The sequence below is a fragment of the Fomitopsis serialis genome, assembly GCF_022376445.1.
Source record: "Fomitopsis serialis strain Sig1Antser10 chromosome Unknown B0H18scaffold_113, whole genome shotgun sequence".
Taxonomy (NCBI): Eukaryota; Fungi; Basidiomycota; class Agaricomycetes; order Polyporales; family Fomitopsidaceae; genus Fomitopsis; species Fomitopsis serialis.
Genome location: NW_025955073.1, coordinates 17427 through 35832, shown reverse-complemented (window position 1 = coordinate 35832; position 18406 = coordinate 17427). Strand labels below are relative to the sequence as shown.

At 54.9% G+C, this 18406-nt stretch overlaps 2 protein-coding genes across 2 annotated transcripts; both read left to right on the top strand.

Annotated features, from left to right (window-relative positions):
• The first annotated feature begins 6939 nt into the window (after window positions 1-6939).
• B0H18DRAFT_1037443 (uncharacterized protein) lies at window positions 6940-8088 on the top strand. The gene has a single exon (XM_048030404.1). It carries the CDS (start codon window positions 7300-7302, stop codon window positions 8029-8031), a length of 732 nt encoding a protein of 243 aa, XP_047887865.1. The 5' UTR covers window positions 6940-7299; the 3' UTR covers window positions 8032-8088.
• Window positions 8089-11350: 3262 nt separating this feature from the next.
• Window positions 11351-13050, top strand: B0H18DRAFT_1037435 (uncharacterized protein). Its single transcript, XM_048030403.1, has 3 exons — window positions 11351-11456; window positions 11513-12886; window positions 12951-13050. The coding sequence occupies exons 1-2, from the start codon at window positions 11441-11443 to the stop codon at window positions 12859-12861; spliced, it is 1365 nt and encodes a 454-aa protein (XP_047887864.1). The 5' UTR covers window positions 11351-11440; the 3' UTR covers window positions 12862-12886; window positions 12951-13050.
• The last annotated feature ends 5356 nt before the right edge of the window (window positions 13051-18406 follow it).

Genomic DNA, 18406 nt, shown 5'->3' with positions numbered 1-18406 from the left:
GTCGACGAGGTGCTTGAGGGCGTCGCCGTCGCGATCTGTGATGATCTCCGACAGGCCAACATGGTTGCGCAGCGCGGTGAGCCAGAACTCGGGGATGGCGACGGACGGGTAGGTCGCCTCGGTGCCGAGAGGTCGATACTCCTCGTCCTCCTTGGCCCACTCCTTCTCGCCGGCCTCGACCTCTGCCATGGTCGCCTCCTCGGCCCCAGTGAGGATCTTGAAGCGACGCTCGAACAGCGGTTTTTGCAGCTCGTGGTACTGCCCGCCTGTCAGCGACCCCTATCGGAATAGGCTCGGCTGATTTTCGCGCACCTTTTTCTCGAGCTCGAGACATTCGCGCTTGTACTGGTTCTGCAGCTCGACCTGCCTCACCTGGACGCCCTTGAGCGCCTCAACGCTCTTCCGGACGTTCTCTGGGAGGCTCTCGACGTAGCCGGAGCTCTTTCCGATGAGGGTGGCGAGCTTCGCGCTGACGAGGCCCTGCATGGCCTGCTGGATGCCCGACTCCTCCTCCTCCTCCTCTGGCTCATTGTCCTCGCTGATGTCTGGGACGGTCGGCCGCGAGAGACCCTGCGCGATGGGGGCGTGGCTGAGGGGCGTGTTTTGCGGTGTCGGCGCCGTGGGGTCGACCTGGCTGATGTTGATGTTGGACGACATGGCTGGTGCGGGGAGAGAGGAGTAGCGGGGAGGCAGGAGTGTCCAGGAGGGCCGGACTTGGATAAAGACGGCACCGAAAAAAGCCACCACTGCGGAGTTTGAAATGCTATAAAGCATGGTGTTTACCTCCGCGACGCGTTCGAGGCTCAGTCCACTGGGCCAAGGGCTCCCCTTGCGCCCCGTCCCCTCGCCAGGCAGCGCACAACAGTCCTATTCAGCCGCAGCAATACACGTACGAGAGCGCGACCTCCTCTCGCCTTTTCCGCGAGTTTTGTCGGCTTGTTCATCATGGCATTATTGCCTGTGTGGCCCCGGACATGCGCGCAATCCAGTGCCCCGAGTGCGCGGACGCCTTGAGTTTTGATTCCACGGCTACCTCCGCCCATTCTCAGTGGTCGACGCGTCTCTTGCGGTTGCCGGCGTCCTCAATATTCATTCATCGAGCTAGCTCAGTATGAACTAATCATAGAACGCTGACCTCACTCATTCGCGCATAATAACCCTCTTCCGAGCGAGCAGGTTTGTTGGTTCTAGTATCTTGCTTCTCTCGCACGCCAACCTCCAGTCCATAGTCGTGTGCAGCATTCCCACATCCTCCGTAAACTGTCAAGAGAACACTGGAGCGCAGCGCGTGTACGCCTTGATCACTCCTGGATCATCGTCGCTGCACCCCCTACGTCCGTCAGACCCAAGGCACGATCCAAATCCGCCCTCCCCTGCGCGCGCGCTTGCCATCGACGAAGTGTGGTGCCGAAGGACCACGACGAAGTCGAAGGCAGTGCCACCTGGTTCGTAGCTTCGTGTCTCATTCATTCGACTGAAATATGCATGCGCAGTCGTTCTTCACGCGCCCGCGTCACGCTCGATCCATGGGAACGCAAGTATCACGTATTGAGTTCGTGCGTATAGATGACTCGGTCATCGATTATGTCGCATTAGATCTTACACGATGATCTCGACAGAGCAAAAACACCTACACATTCGTGGTGTCGAGCGTCGAAAAGCCCAAGGTCTCGGAGACGCCACAGGTAAGTAAGAAGAGCCCTACATAGCCAGTCTGTTTGCTTCCCATCTTTAGCCAGTCCCCAGGCCGTCACTCAGAACCCAGCGGTTGTAGTACTTGTACGACAGCAAAGTTCCCCATCGATCCCAAGCGGTACTGTAGATTCCTCTCCCAAGCCTTGGCGACGTCATCCTTCGCAGCCTTGCTACACCACTCATCGCAATCGGGATAGAAGTCTGTTGCATGTCTTCCTGCGCATCTGACAGCTTCGTTTCTGACAGCTCCGTTCACTCGTGCAGCCCTGGGATGCACTCGTGCTCTGAGCCACGTCCATGCTGCTTCTAAACGTGCAGCGGCGAAGGACTTCAATGCGAGCTTGTATGACACTGTCGGATGCAATCTGGGGTATGATGCTTGATACCGTGTCCCATTTGCTTGACTCCCTGACAGCTTCTCATCGTTCGACGCAGTGCACGTTGGGGCATACGAATGTGAGTACTAGGGACTGAATTGGCGTATTTTTGTAGACATCGGATATCGATGGTCTCTCAGTCAAGCTCCTCGGTCGTCGCGAAACTTGGAAGGATGCGACGGCAACTGCGGATGTGAACGGAAAGACCACAAATACATTGTCGAAGCATCGCGTCGGACCAGAACCGCGCATCACACAAGAGCATGACCAGTAAGCTTTCCTGTTCACCTTCTGCCGCGTTTCATTTGATTGACTTGATTCACTCCTATCGTTCGACGCAATCATGGTGGGGCATGAGAATGTGAGTACCACGACCCAAGTTACTGCGTCCCAGTATCAAGCTTCGATCATCTCAGGCAAGCTCCTCGGTTGTCACGAACGTGGAGGGACGCGACGGCAATTGCGAACGTGAACGGGATGGCCATAAATACATTCTCGAAGTCGGCAAAGAACTCATGATCATGCACAATGCCGAATGCATCGCAGAGTCATTGCATTACGGCGCATATGGCTTTGTGGTCCTCGATATGTCTGGAATCGCACGACAGCAATTATGATTGGAAACAGTATTTGGTAGGTAAGTGCCCAGAGCTCGAGCTTCATAGGGTGTGCGTAAGAACAGAGATGTCTATCATAGATGCACATGCTCGTGAAGCTAAGGGGATATGTTCACTTTCTACCTCTAGCTAGCGCACGCGCTTCCTCCAGACCCTCGCTCAATACCCAGCGGTCGTTCGATAACCAAGTGTACCACCCATAACGAACAAGATAATGCACTCTTCTCCGGAGCTTCGCCCGTCGATCCGTGTATAGCGCCTCCAGCTGAGGATCCCGCCTCCCCACAGCCTCTCTGAACGTTCGCCTCTGCTGTGTTTCCTGAATCGCCGTCTCCCACGAACCCTCGTCTTCGTATAGCGTACCCGGTGGGATAGAAAATACGTCTGGCGGATCCGACCGCCATTCGCCAGCCTGATCCGTCATCTCGTCGGGGTATATGGCCGTAAGATCGCGAGGAAGGACAACGGCATCGTCCCAATCGACGATGCCCTCTATGCTCCTACGGTCCGCTGAGAAGAGTATGTTCTTCCAACACGAGTAGTCAGAGTGCATTAATGCCATCGCCGGTGTACGTGCCAGTGGATCCAGGGATGCAGCGATGCATGTGAGTTCCTGCATGGCCTGAAAGCATTGCCAGAGCTTCTCCAATGTGTGCTTAGTGACTCGGTCGTCCCATACAACGAAAGATGGGTCTTTGCCTGCGAACGTCATGCCGATTTGGTGGCGCTGCGCTTCCAGCAGGGGGGACCAATGTTCGGCAATGCTCCTAGGACCAGAGTGCCTCTCCGTGGACGGGTCAAGCACTCCAGTCCATTCGTCAGGGAATTGCGGAATCATGGGTATGACACGGAATCCGGACGACTGCGCGTCGTCTCTGCTGGGCCGCATACCATGCGGAAGGTTCGACGCATTCTGAACGATGCTTCCAATCGTATTGAGAGAGACTGGCGCAGTGATCTTCACCCACGCGTCGGCGAGGAGGTCGATGGCCCTGTCCCGGCTCGCATTCGACATGTCGTCGTACCACTCTTGAATCGTGAGAGGCGTCCCTCTACAGAACTCGGAGATGATAAACGGCGCGCGCGACAGATTCTGGTTGTCGGGCGCAGCAGCGAGAACTCTGGGTATGGGTATAGTCGGCTTGTGAATCCTGAGGAAGTCCAACGTCGCGATTTGCGATCCAAGACGGATGGGATCGCGTGCTGCCGGCACGTCGAAAGGGACGCGTGCGACGACAGCGATGGTGCCGAATTGTATGAAGAACACCTTGTTGAAAGATCCAGTTTTAAGGATACGGACCTCGCTGGGTGCGGTGGATGAGTATAGCTGGAGAGCGGCGCGCGTCATTTCGACAAGGCCAGAGACATCGACATGGCAGAGTTTGCCGTATCCCGGGATGTAGGACTCGTTGAGCACCGCCTCAGATGGCACAGAAACTGGTAGAGGGGTAACTTAAGCATCTGTCGACGTGACAAGAGGACTCAACTAATCACCAAATGATCCAGGCATACGGTAATCAGCTGCGAAGTTTGTAGGACACAGTCATCAGGTACTTGGGAAATCACAGTCCTAGCGAGGGCTAGCAGCGCTTCTTTAAATATGACCAAGGCCAAGTCTGTTTCCCACAATTCGAGATATCAGTGGATCAGATGCGCGCAGGCTGTGCAGTTCGTTCTGGGAAGGTCGAAGTTAACGGCATGTGGCGCATCATCCGTAGCCCTCGTGGCCCGCTATGTATTCAAGCATTGCGTTCAGCCAATGCATTCGCCTCCATCAATCCCTCACCCAGTATCCAGTCGTCATACGACAACCAAGTGTACCAGCCGTGTATGACCAGGTAATGAATCCGTCTCCTGAGCCTCGCACGACTGTCGGTGTACAACGCCGCAAGCTCTGGGTCTTGTCTCTGTACCACCTCCCTGAACCTCCGCCGCTGCTGCGTCTCCTGGATTGCAGTCTCCCACATAAGTCTGTCTTCATACAGTGTTCCGGGCGGGATAGCAAACACGTCGTCCGGGTCAGGGCGCCACGCAGCCTCGTGGGTCAACTCCTCGGGATAGACAGCCGCGAGGTCTCGTGGGACGACGACGGCGTCGTCCCAATCGACTATCCCTTCAATACGCGTGCGGTCCGCCGAGAAGAGAACATTACGCCAGCAAGCATAATCAGTGTGCACCAAAGCCAGAATCGGCTCGCGCCCATGCGAGGTCGACAGCGGATCCAGGGAGGCTGCGATGGCTGCGACAGTCTGCACGGCTTTGGCACATTGCCAAAGTTCACCTAGCGAGCACGTGTTTCGAAGGCCATCCTGTACGATGACCGAGAGGTCATCGTTCGGATAGTGAGAAGTGATGTCGCGAAACTGCTCTTGAATTTTGTTGGCCCAATAGTCCGCCAAGCTCCCCGGCCCAGTGCGGTGCTCGAACGATGGTTCGAGGACCTCAGTATGGCGGGTCGGAAGTTGAGGGATCGTGGGTATCACACGAAAGCCATGCCGAGAACCACTGGAGTCCATCCGCCACATGCCGTCTACGACGCAGGATGGGTCATGGAGGATGCTTCCGATTGCGTTGAACGGAACCGGCGCCGTGATCTTGACCCAGAGGTCGGCAAGGAGATCGACGACGGCGTCACGATCTGCGCTCTATAGCTTGTCGCACCATTCAATATAGGTGATAGGAGTTCCCGGGAGGAATTGGGAAATGATATAAGGCGCGCCGGCAGGATTCGTGTTGCTGACGGCAGCAGCGAGGACCCTCGGCACTGGTATATGCGGCCTATACAGCGCCAAGAAGTCTAGTGTGGCGACCTGAGATTTCAGTCGAATGGGGTCACGCGATGCAGGCACGTTGAATGGGACTCGCGCGACGACGGCTGTCTGCCCCGGAAAACGGACGAGGAAGACTTTGTTGAAGTTCCCAGTGTCGTGTATACGCACTTCACTAGGATCGACGGTCGAGTGAAGCTGAAGGGCGTTGCGCGCAGCATCCACGAGCTGGCTCGCGTCAACATTGCAGAGGACCTTGTGTTTCGGTGAGTAGGCCTCATTCAGGGCTTCCTCAGAGTGTGTCTGAGGTGTGATATCTGGGAGGCAGTGAGCATGCAATGATGAGCAGTGTTGTCCGTCTACAGTGATGGTAGACTACTAACCCACCTGGCGGCTCTGGTGTTTGCATTAGTAGTCCTGACCGATGGCGGTAGACTCATTAGTTGTAGCGTACAACGGATAGGCACTTGTTTGAGGAGTGGAACAAAGGGATTGGATGCGATATAGGTAAGTGAATGACCCGCGAGTCAGCCCAAAGTCAGGCAGTGACTCCAGTTGTGGCAGGGGCTGGGAGGGTGGTGAGGTCGCAGGGAGATGGGGTTCCTCGGGATCTGGGGGCCCATGCCGCAGCACGGTCTGTTAGCGTCTGACGTCCCTTACTATTGTGCCCACATGTACCTACAGTACGGGCCTAAAACACGGAGAATACAAAAAAGACTCCGGTTGTGGCACCGTGCCAGTGAATGATGGGGTGTTCACGCGTATCAAAATCTAGATCTGTGATGGAAATGTGACTTTTATGGTCACTGTGACGCCGAATGCGGCAAACCGCGTAATGACTGGAAACGCGTGAAACACGGTTTTCCCTCCTCCTCGACATAACACTTACTGTGCAGCGGCCAGCACTCAAGCATGGTCTCGGCAGGTCTATAACAGTTGTGAGTAAATTTTAGCTTTTTTTCCAGGCCACTGAAGTCTACCGTGACTGTCTCAACTTGAAGGACCCGTGGTGTCTCAAGCAGCCGTTGTATATCATGTATGTCGTACCAAATTGGTACGCTGGCCTGAGTTCAAACATAACCCGCTGCGCGACGCAGCCGGCGGTTTTGACACATACAATCCGCTCGTTCCGCTCCTCAAGCAGGTACCCGCCCATTACACGCTACTAAGTACACTGACTTCGTGTAACTTCATCGGTCAAGACTGAATGCTCGAGCCACCAGGTAATCATCTCCATTATGACAGACGGTCAGTGACTTTACTCATGTTCATTACTTCCCAGTCACCACGCCTCAGACACACTCTGAGGAAGCCCTGAACGAGGCTTACTCGCCGAAATACATGATCCTCTGCAACGTTGATGCGAGCCAGCTCGTGAATGCTGCGCGCAACGCCCTTCAGCTTCACTCGACCGTCGATCCTAGTGAAGTGCGTATACACGACACTGGGAACTTCAACAAAGTCTTCCTCGTCCGTTTTCCGGGGCAGACAGCCGTCGTCGCGCGAGTCCCATTCAACGTGCCTGCATCGCGTGACCCCATTCGACTGAAATCTCAGGTCGCCACACTAGACTTCTTGGCGCTGTATAGGCCGCATATACCAGTGCCGAGGGTCCTCGCTGCTGCCGTCAGCAACACGAATCCTGCCGGCGCGCCTTATATCATTTCCCAATTCCTCCCGGGAACTCCTATCACCTATATTGAATGGTGCGACAAGCTATAGAGCGCAGATCGTGACGCCGTCGTCGATCTCCTTGCCGACCTCTGGGTCAAGATCACGGCGCCGGTTCCGTTCAACGCAATCGGAAGCATCCTCCATGACCCATCCTGCGTCGTAGACGGCATGTGGCGGATGGACTCCAGTGGTTCTCGGCATGGCTTTCGTGTGATACCCACGATCCCTCAACTTCCGACCCGCCATACTGAGGTCCTCGAACCATCGTTCGAGCACCGCACTGGGCCGGGGAGCTTGGCGGACTATTGGGCCAACAAAATTCAAGAGCAGTTTCGCGACATCACTTCTCACTATCCGAACGATGACCTCTCGGTCATCGTACAGGATGGCCTTCGAAACACGTGCTCGCTAGGTGAACTTTGGCAATGTGCCAAAGCCGTGCAGACTATCGCAGCCATCGCAGCCTCCCTGGATCCGCTGTCGACCTCGCATGGGCGCGAGCCGATTCTGGCTTTGGTGCACACTGATTATGCTTGCTGGCGTAATGTTCTCTTCTCGGCGGACCGCACGCGTATTGAAGGGATAGTCGATTGGGACGACGCCGTCGTCGTCCCACGAGACCTCGCGGCTGTCTATCCCGAAGAGTTAACCCACCAGGCCAAGTGGCGCTCTGACCCAGACGACGTCTTTGTCATCCCGCCCGGAACGCTGTATGAAAACACAGGTTTGTGGAAAACTGCGATCCAGGAGACACAGCAGAGGCGGAGGTTCAGGGAGGCAGTACAGAGACAAGATCTGCAGCTTGCGGCACTGTACACCGACCGTCGTGCGAGGCTCAGGAGGCGTGTTCATTATCTAGTCACCGAAGGCTGGTGCGCCTGGCTGTGGAAACGAAAGTAGGTCTTGGGCGAGGGTTCGGATGAGGCCCATGCATTGGGTAAACGCGGAGCTTCACCTAATCACAAGGACTACTAATACGGATGGTACGTCACAGATATCCGTGTTGAAGCACACTGGTCTCTGACTACTGTAGCGAACCCCACAACCCGGATGGGGGTGTGACGTGTGACAGGCTGTACACGATCCGGCGCAGCGGCGGGGACGCGTGTGACGTGTGATGCGCCCCCCGGATGGCGGTCTTGTCGCTGTGCCCGCCGCAGGCGCCGCTCCTAGCGCCTAGCGACAGTGTTGGCGCCGGCGGCGGGGTCGGGTGTGACGAGTAACATGACATCCTCGCCGCGGCGGGCGGCGGGCTTGTGACGCGTGACATCCGGGTTGTAGGGTTCGCTACAGTACTTTCTGCACAGCAAGCAGTCTTGACTCTTCGAGCGTACAAGAAACCCATACATCATGCGTTCTACCGAGCTGGTAAACGCTACCGAGAGCGCGTATCATGTTCTACGATGTGTCCACGTAGGACACTACGAATTGATTTGTCACCGCTGTGTTGTTCCATCCAGCCCACGGTTGACTCGGCTAAGTGCACACTTGCCATCAAATATGTGCGCGACTCGGACGTGTCAACTCTTCAGGGCGCAACAATGGCACGGTTGCCCGCGACCCATATGCAAGTTCGAGGCCGGCCGGACGACCTTTTGCACCGCGGTCGGCGGCGAGCGAAGCCTAGTTGCGCCGTTCAACGACAACCACGACATCACATAAATACTGTTTGCATTCCATTCTGAAGCAAAAAGACGGGAACATACGCACCCAAGATTCAAATAGTCAACGTCCAACGTTCAACGTTCAACATTTATGTCAATAAATATCCAATATCATAGGCCAGTATATTAGGCCTCTTCCCGCCGTGCCTCGCAATAAGTGAGTCACTGGCAAGTTCAGGTCGGCGGCGGTATCCGGGTAAGTAGCGGAATCTGATACATCAGTAGTACGCTGGCAGTGGCATGGCACAGCTAACTCAGATGCCCGGAGACTACACTAGCTGCAAGGGTCAGAAATTAATGGGCTAATGTGCGTGCTGTACTGCATCGACCAATGCTACGCCGGGGTCTGAGGACGATCTGTGTTTCCAAAATAATTGTGCAAGGGGTAGTTACAGTCTGTCGTAGATCATCAAACATCCGTCTGAGCCATAATCTGTATGTTACAGTAAGTCAAGGGACACCGAACGTTATTCATCGTCTGAACTCCAGCCATTGTCAACGCACACAGGCAGGTCTAAAGACAGATTATCAACATGGTCAGACGGCATGCATGATTACGACACGACTTGAACCTGCTCACCGAATACCTGAAGCATCGCGCTGGTGGTTTAGAGGGAATTGTGAAGCTCCTTTATAGCCTCGTCGGCATCCCCTGTGCTCGATACAAGAGGACCGGCAACGATCCTCTGACTGTTCTTTTCAAGGAGTCGGAATCTGTAATCGCCCTGAGACGTGCGCATGATCTGAACGCGCAGCGGGGGATTGTGCGTTGAAGTGCCGAGACCGTGGATATTCGTCCAGGCACCTACGGCCAGGGTAGGGTAGCCGGGTGATTTCTTTGGATCGTTAATGACTACATTCAGCCACTCTTTCGGATCTTCCTTGATGGTTTCCTAGAGAATAGTAATCCACCGTCGGTCTGTCGTATCACAGGACCAACCGTGTACCTGTGAACTTACCATTGGGATATATATCGGCGTAGGAGGTTGAGATGCGTAGGGAGCACTGGTCAACTTGAACTCTGGGGGAGGATGCTGCTCACTTCGAGTCCCCTTCGAGCCATTTTATGCGCTAAGCTTTGCCGCCCTCGAATGAGAACTGACTATGGTCCGAGCAGATCTTCTCATGCGTTCCGTTTCCGGAGAGGCACAATATCGGTTCACGAGCAACACGACCTCTTTTGGAGACACAGTCATCGTAATGTGCATCCTGCACCTTGCGCCGTGATCGCGTCCGAGATGGTACTCTTCTCAGATTCCCTGGTCTGTCTTGTCGATGTTAGGCAAATGTTTCCAAATCGAGTGCATGCATCTGAACTTACACCGGTGCAAAATCGCCAAATATGTGTGATATGACTGAACGGCACGATTCCAGCAATACACGAGGTGTTAGAACCTCATCTCCTGTGTGCGTATTCTGGACATGCACATGTATGTTGCCCTGGTATACTGAGTCACGCCGAAGCTCCTAGGAATGCTAGGACCAGCGCGCTCAGAAGTTGGTCTAGAATCACAACGCGCGGACGTACCGTTTTCATCTGCATAGCCTAGAAGACCTCGGTGCAATTACCAGGTCCACGGCCTCATGATGCGTGAACATCTTGAATTTGTGCGAGTGCTGTGATGTATGGGCAAATTGCCTGCCGTAGCATGCAGACTGAGCGAGTCAATTCGCGATATCAAGGCAACGTCTCTGAGGAGCAACAAAGTAACCTGGTGGAAAGCCCGTCCACGTATGGGCTACGGCGAGCAATGAATTTATGGTTCCTGTTCCGGTTCTATTCACGAGGAATCCTCAAGCCGCGAAATCCAACGGTATGGTCCGGGTCTCCCCACGGAACTGTACACTTGTTGTTATCCGGAAGTCCGATGCCACAGAACAAGGTGCATACAAGCATCACTGAAACGGCTATCCGCATCAGACTTCGCAAGCACATGGCAGGCTAAGGCTCTCATGGCATTCCTCAACGCAGTATAGTGCGCTCCTTGCTCCAGTCATTTCTGACGTTTGCGGCCAACATAGTCTCCGGACATCGCATTCAGCCTGAGTGAGCGGTGCGATGCCACCGTATATGTCAGGATCTGCGGTCCGAGAACAACAGAAGCCCCATAATGATATCTCCGACAGCGTCGCATCAGAAGCGAGACTCACTTATTGCGAGACCAACGGGGAGCGTGGCAGATGGACAGATTCTTGTGCGGTATTGCTGGTCGACTCCGTGCTAGCCTTCTATACTATGGAACGTTGAACGACCGTGAGTCCATGTGGCGCTGCTGCCAGTGGACATAAGCTTGCACTTAAAGTACCGTGCCAGACGCGTAAACTACAAGGCATCAGCACGGCATTCATCTCGAAGTACACACTGAGACTCACAAACATACCCTCCTCGCACAGGCTTTTGGGCTAGCTATAAGCCGGGTAAGTTTCGCATGTCAGGCTATGTGACCGTGACCACTTTTTGATCTCCTTAAAGTGACTCAGGCGCTCATCACACTCGCGTCACGCTGACTCACATCCCACGGCGCCGTCGCTCGCCAGTTATAATCAAGTTGTGATATGAACGTACCCATTCCCTTTGGTCAGCTCCTCAAGCAAGTGCCTACCCGTCACCCGTTACACGCTGCAACCGACGACTACCGCCATCGATGCTCGGGTCACCAGGTGACGGTCTACCCATTGGCAGACGGCTAATAATGCTGATGATTATTGCCTATCAGTCATCACACCTCGGATACTCTCTGAGGAAGCCTTGAATGAGGTCTTCGCACCGAAATACAAGGTCCTCTGCGGCGTTGACGTGAGACAGCTCGTGACTGCGGCCCGCGATGCCCTTCAGCTTCGTTCCACCGTCGCTCCCAGTGAAGTGCTTATACACGACGTTGGGCACTTCAACAAAGTCTTCCTCGTTCGTTTTGGGCAAACAGCAGTCGTCGCACGAGTCCCGTTCAACGTACCTGCGGCGCGTGACCCCATTCGACTGAAATCTCAGGTCGCCACACTGGACTTCTTGGCACTGTACAGACCGCATATCGCGGTGCCGAGGGTCATCGCTGCTGCTGTTACTAACAGCAGCACGAACTCTGCGGGTGCGCCTTATGTCATTTCCCAATTCCTCACGGGAACTCCTATCACCTATATCGAGTGGTGCGACAATCTATCGAGCGCAAGTCGTGACGCCGTCGTCGATCTCCTTGCCGACCTCTGGGTCAAGATCACGGCGCCGGTTCCGTTCAACGCAATCGGAAGCATACTCCATGACCCTTCCGGTGTCGTGAATGGCATGTGGCGCATAGACGCTAGTGGTTCTCGGCGTGGCTTTCGCATCATACCTATGATTCCACAATTTCCAGACCGTTATACTGAGGTCCTCGAACCATCGTTCGAGCGGCGCACGGGGCCGATGAATTTAGCGGATTTTTGGGCCTCCAAAATTCAAGAGCAGTTCCGTAACATCACTTCTCGCTACCCGAACAATGACCTCTCGGTCATCGTCAAGGATGGCCTTTTTAACGAGCACTCGCTAGGTGAACTCTGGCAATGTGCTAAAGCCGTGCAGACTATCGCAGCTATCGCGGCCTCCTTGGATCCGCTGGCAACCCCGCACGGGCGCGAGCCGATCATGGCTCTGATGCACGCTGATTACGCTTGCTGGCGTAATGTTCTCTTCTCGGCGGACCGCACGCGCATCGAAGGGATAGTCGATTGGGACGACGCCGTCGTCGTCCCACGAGACCTCGCGGCTGTCTATCCCGAGGAGTTGACACACGAGGCTTCGTGGCGCTCTGACCCGGACGACGTGTTTGCTATCCCGCCCGGAACACTGTATGAAGACACGGGTCTGTGGAACACTGCGATCCAGGAGACACAGCAGAGACGGAGGTTCAGGGAGTTGGTACAGAGGCAGGATCCACAGCTTGCGGCTCTGTACACCGACCGTCGTGCGAGGCTCAGGAGACGGGTTCACTACCTGGTCATGTATGGCTGGTGCACTTGGTTGTGGAAACAGAAGTGGGTCTTGGGCGAGGGTTTGGATGAGGCGCGTGCATTGGCTGAGCGCAGGGTTTGACCTCAGGCCACGAGTAGGATAGATGGTACGTCGCATCTCATCACACTAAAGCATACTTGTCTCTGACGAATCTTCGCTCTGCGCTGGAGGCAGTCCACGGTCACGAGCTTTGACACGTATTCGGTTGTCGACAGGATTTATGATGTTCTAGTACAGTGTGTCCATGTAATATACTGGTGGATTGTTGTATTACTGCCATTCTGAAGGCAGCCAATGGTTTGCTTGACTGAATGTTCGCTTCCCGCAAGGTACGTATATGCGCGGTGGCACAACTCTTCAAGCTTCAAGCTCCAAGCTTCAGGGAAGAACGTCAACGATGGTACGGCTGCCTGCGGCCGAAAGATAAATTCGAAGCCGGCGACTTTGCGGGCCATGGTGTCCAGGCTCGTGCTTAGTCCGCTGTGGCAAATATGCGAAACTTAGAGAGAGGCACCTCTGTATACTCCGGACCATACGCGCATCGAAGGTAACAATGTAATAGTAATCAGACCATCACGTACATGAAGAGTTTCACAGCTCTTCTTCCTAACCGCCTCAAAGGCGCGGTGATTCGGTTACCTGGCTATTTTCAGACAGTTCTCATATTCAATGCCCCTGCGGCGAGCGAAGCAGTATGCCGGTGGTCACCTTTCATCATCACGCAATGCACGCGCCTCCTCCAGACCTTCACCTAATATCCAGTCTTTGATGTATAGCCAAGTGTCCAATCCTTGACTGACCAGAAGATGTACTCGCCTCCCAAACCTCGCCCGACGATCTGTGTATAGCTCCGCCAGCTGAGGATCCTGCTTCCGCACAACTTCTCTGAACGTCCTCCTCTGCTGTGTTTCCTGGATCGCGGTTTCCCACAGACCCTCATCTTCGAACAGCGTACCCGGCGGGATAGCAACTAGGTCTGGCGGATCAGTGCGCCATACGCCAGCCTGATCCGTCAACTCGTAGGGGTATACGGCGACAAGATCTCGGGGAACGACGACAGCATCGTCCCAATCGATGATGCCTTCTATGCGTGTACGATCCGCAGAGAAGAGTATGTTCTTCCAGAAGGAATAATCTGCGTGCATGAGTGCCATTGCTGGCGCGTCCGCCAGCGGATCTAGAGACGCGGCGATGTGCACAAGTTCCAGGACGGCCTCGTAGCATTGCCAAAGATGCCCTAGAGTGTACTTCTCGTAACGGAGGTCCAGGCCAACGACAGAGTGATCGTTGTCGGGTCAGAAGTCGACCATCTGACGGCGATGCCCTTCCATCGTGAGGGTCCAGTAATCACCGAGGCTCTTGTGTCCGTCGAGCATTGCCACAGACGGATCGAGCAACGGGGTTGCCTGCCCCGGGAACTGCGAGATCATGGGCATGACTCAGAAGCCGGACGGTCGCGCAGGGTCGCGGACAATGCTTCCCATTGACTGGAACGAGATTGGCGTCACGATCTTGACCCAGTTGTCAGCGAGGAGCTCAATCGCGGCGTCGCGACTCGCATCCGACATGTCCACGTACCACTCTTGAATCGTGAGAGGCGATCCTCGGCAGAATTCCGAAACGACGTACGGTGCGCGCGACGGGTTGTCGCTATCGGCAACAGCAGCTAGCACTCTGGGTAGTGGTATAGTCGGCTTGTGAGTCTTCAAGAAGTCCAACGTCGCAATCTGCGACCTGAGTCGGATGGGGTCCCTCGCGGCCGGTACGTCAAATGGAACCCGTGCGACTGTAGCGATTGAGTTGAAACGGACGATGAACACCTTGTTGAAGGAACCAGCATTGAGGATGCGGACCTCAGTTGGGGGGACGGAGGGGGGTAGCCGCAGTGCCGAACGCGCGATGTCGGCGAGTTTGCACACTTCGACATGACAGAGGGGTTTGTATCCCGGTCTAAATGCCTCATTGAGTGCCTCTTCAGAGAGTGCTAGGACTACGGGCTTGTCGTGATCGGCGTCCTCAATCAGAGAAGCGAGGTCATTCGAAGATCCGGGCATGATTCGAGATCGACAGCTTGATTGCAGTGGTTGTACACGGAAGAGTCGGTTGAGTTACGGCGTAGCTGGAGGCTGGCTTTATCAAAGCTGGAGGCCTATATTTCAGATGAGCCATGTAACGATTAGAGATGGACGATCTGACATACTTACCGATGGTCCTGAAGTGAGAATGTAAGGATGCCAAAGGAGCCCACAGTGGCTGGCTAGAGCAGTGCAGTCGCTTCGACGTGATTGGCAACGAGTCGACTGTGAACTGTGTTTGGGTTGCCATTAGTTATCGAGCATTGGACGTCTTGATCGAACGCACCGCTGCTGGGCAGCTACGGGCTACCGTATATGCCCAAGTCCGGCGCTACGTCCGAAATAGAGTGCTGAAAAGGGGTTGTGATCGTAGTACGAAGAGGCCAGGAGGAGTTTGGATGCACTTGCGCAGATGCTGATGGTATGAATTTGCTTATCTAATTGGCGTTGAGCTTCTAGCTCCGCCATCTTTCCAGACAACAAAGTGTGATCAGAACCACATCGCGCAGGCTTTCGGAGAGATAGGACTCATGAAGTGACCACGGACTATATATCGTACACGTATACATGGTACCAAGTCGTCAACATCATTTAGAATACCAGAGTGGCAGTCTGAGATCGTAAGTGACATTTGGGGACACGGTTTAACAACGCGTCCGCATAGAAGTAGCGGGTATCGCAAGGCCAGGACGAATAGACTATCAGAGGTGCAATACGCACACAGTTCAGAGTTATGAGGATCCGGGAATTAGGTATCGCAGTAGGAATAACGGGAATAGTTGAGGTTGAGGTTGTCACGTCTAAGCACAGAGCAGCGGCACAATGCAATATTTGAGTAACGAAACCTCAAGGAAGAGATCGTGGCGACTCACTGAACGCGGGACATTTCGGCTACGCTTCCCACTTGACCCTCAGGGACGGGAATTCGTCACCCAAGGACATCGCCTCTATCTCAGAGACTCGGCGACATCCCTCAACGCATACGATGCGGAGCAGCGATGGTCGCATGGAGGCATATGGGTTCCATCCAATGGTAGCGCCCGCGCGTGAGGACGGCGAAGACGTAGAGCCGTCGGCGCTACTGAGGTCGTCATCCCGAAGTCTTCTCCGCAAAGGCTTGACGACACGTGGAGAAGAGGATCCCGGCACGCGAGGCCCCTGCTTCGACGGAGTGGTGAGGCAGGAGCCGGGTGCCCGGGAACCATGGAATCGCGCGTGGAGCATCCCTCGCAGGCACCGGAATCTGAGGTCGGGAACGTCCACCACCCGGAAGACTTCGAGCCGCGGACATATCCAGATGTTGAGCGGGTTCACGTGTCGGTTGTCACAAGTGCCGCCAGACAGAGCGCAGACGACGCCGGCCGCTTGAGGGCAGTCCAGGAAAGTAAGGTGAGTGAGAGCGGGCATATATCGCAGCATCGTCTTGGTCTCGTCGATGTCGAGAGTGAAGTGCGAGAGCTTGAGATCCGTCACGGTGTGAAGCCGAGGCTCGCGGAACATGCTCTCGTGGCGGGGAAGCCGTGGAAGCTCGCACCGCGCACGGAGGGGCGGCAGATACGTGATGTGTAGTTTCGTGAGCGAGGGAAAGTGGAGTTTGTGGAAAACATAACGTAACGCTTCGTCATCAATACATTGGACATCCAGCTCTCGGAGAGAAGACAGGCACACTGGAATGCTGTCTTGAATGGCAGGGTCGGGGTTGGAGGGATCGTAGCCCGTGTAACGCGGCCATCGACTCAGGCCAGTGTTGAGGCACAGAGCAAGAGATCGCAGATTCGGAGTGTCGAGGAGAAGGAAAAGGAGCCAAGCATCCGCGGGGGAGCAAAGCTCCAATCAAGGTGCTCCAGGCAAGCCAAAACAGGCACGTCGCGGTATATTCGAGGCTGTGAGGTTGAGGCCCAGGCCCACTGTATTCGAGGGCGGTCACCGAGTCGAGCGGGTATAGACCGTATAGCGAAATCCAACCTTGGTACGATATCAACTAGAACAAGTGTTTTGAGGTTCGGGGTGCATTGAAGCAGTTGATATAACACTGAGAGCCGCAAATCCCGGTGGTCGAGTTGTAGGATACGCAATCGAGGAAAGCGAACTGGAGGTTTGGAAAGAGCCATGGCTGCAGTGAGACGCAACTCCTCGAGCGCCGGGAGGGTTGTGTTGTTCATCCATACGTAGCGTTCGACTGCCCAGAACTGTAGTCTTCTCTGCTGCGCCGGACCGCAGATGTCAATGACCTGCAATGCGCACAACGGCACATCACTGGTCATCAACTTGTTGAGCATATCACGGCTCTTGCCGCCTGTCATCCGCCATCGGATTGACCGCACACGTGGAACGTAAGGGCGTAATGACAAGTGGGTCGCATCCCAAGATGAGACGTCGAAAACAGGAGTTTGCAAGAAAGCTAGTTCCAGCATCGTCTCCTGAGAGCGGCTCAAGAAAAGTATCATAGGTCGAGTGTGGACGGGGATGCGGAACCATAGGCTCGACGTCGAGAGAGCTAGCGATCGCCACTGTCGACACACGAGGGAGACGGTGATAGGGCGCACCAAAAGTTCCAACGTAACCGGTGCGGACGCATCTGCTTGGAGAAAAGCGACAAAGATGTCGAGTAGGAGTTCAGATGGGAGCCAGTGAACGGGCGTGGCCTGCGCGTCGAGTGCAGTGCGACGCGCCTCCAATAAGCGTCTCTTCGCTGACAGGACGTCTAGGGCCTCTCGCGCTTGTTGCTTTTCGGCTTCAATGGAGCAGAGTTGTTGCTCAATAGCGGCGATGTCTCTCCGGATGTGCGCAACCCGCGACATGTCCGTGACCGGCGTCCTAGAAAGGCCTACAGCACTACGAGGTTCTACCGCCACGACAGCCTGAGTTACTACTGCACAAGCCCATCCAAGCGAGGAAGAGGGGTCAACTTACCAGCGAAACACTAGTTTCAGGGAATAGCAAAGCGTGGTTCTGGAGCGAGCACAGGGAGTGACCGTCGAGGTCGAGGAGTCGTCGACTACGACCTGGTCGTCTTAGTGTGGAAACTGTTGGCGAACCTGCTGACTAATCAGAATATGCTTCCGTTATGGGCGTCTATCGATCTACCATTGCAACGAGGTTAAATTCTCAAAGTTGGGCAGCGGTGAGTCAAGGTGTGCCGTTCGACGACAATACTACGAGAGATATTCATTAAATTCCATCCTGACGTAAGGGGACGAGAACATATGCACACGAGATTCAATTCGTTACATCCATGAGATGAGAGTGTCGTTGTTCAAATCCAAATCAAACCCGGTCACGACGAGCTCCTCGGTGTCAGGCTTGTAAGTCCACGTTGCGTTCATCTGCCCCGGTACGATGACAGATTCTGGCTTCGCTTGCCCAGTCCCCAGGATCGTCACCTCTCGCAGAGCCTGTTGAATGGAGAAATCACCGTTACTCTCGATTGACAGCGTGCCGTTACCGGCGACGAAGGTCAGAGTCGTGTTGGGCGTCGGCGGGACACTCAGCCCATCATCGACGTATGCCGTACCAAATGCTGTCCCGTCGGGTGACAGGGAGACGAGTAG

What these genes read in the sequence shown, in the direction of transcription:
- B0H18DRAFT_1037443 (XM_048030404.1), top strand. Translation starts at nt 7,300, where the DNA reads ATGTGGCGGATGGACTCCAGTGGTTCTCGGCATGGCTTTCGTGTGATA.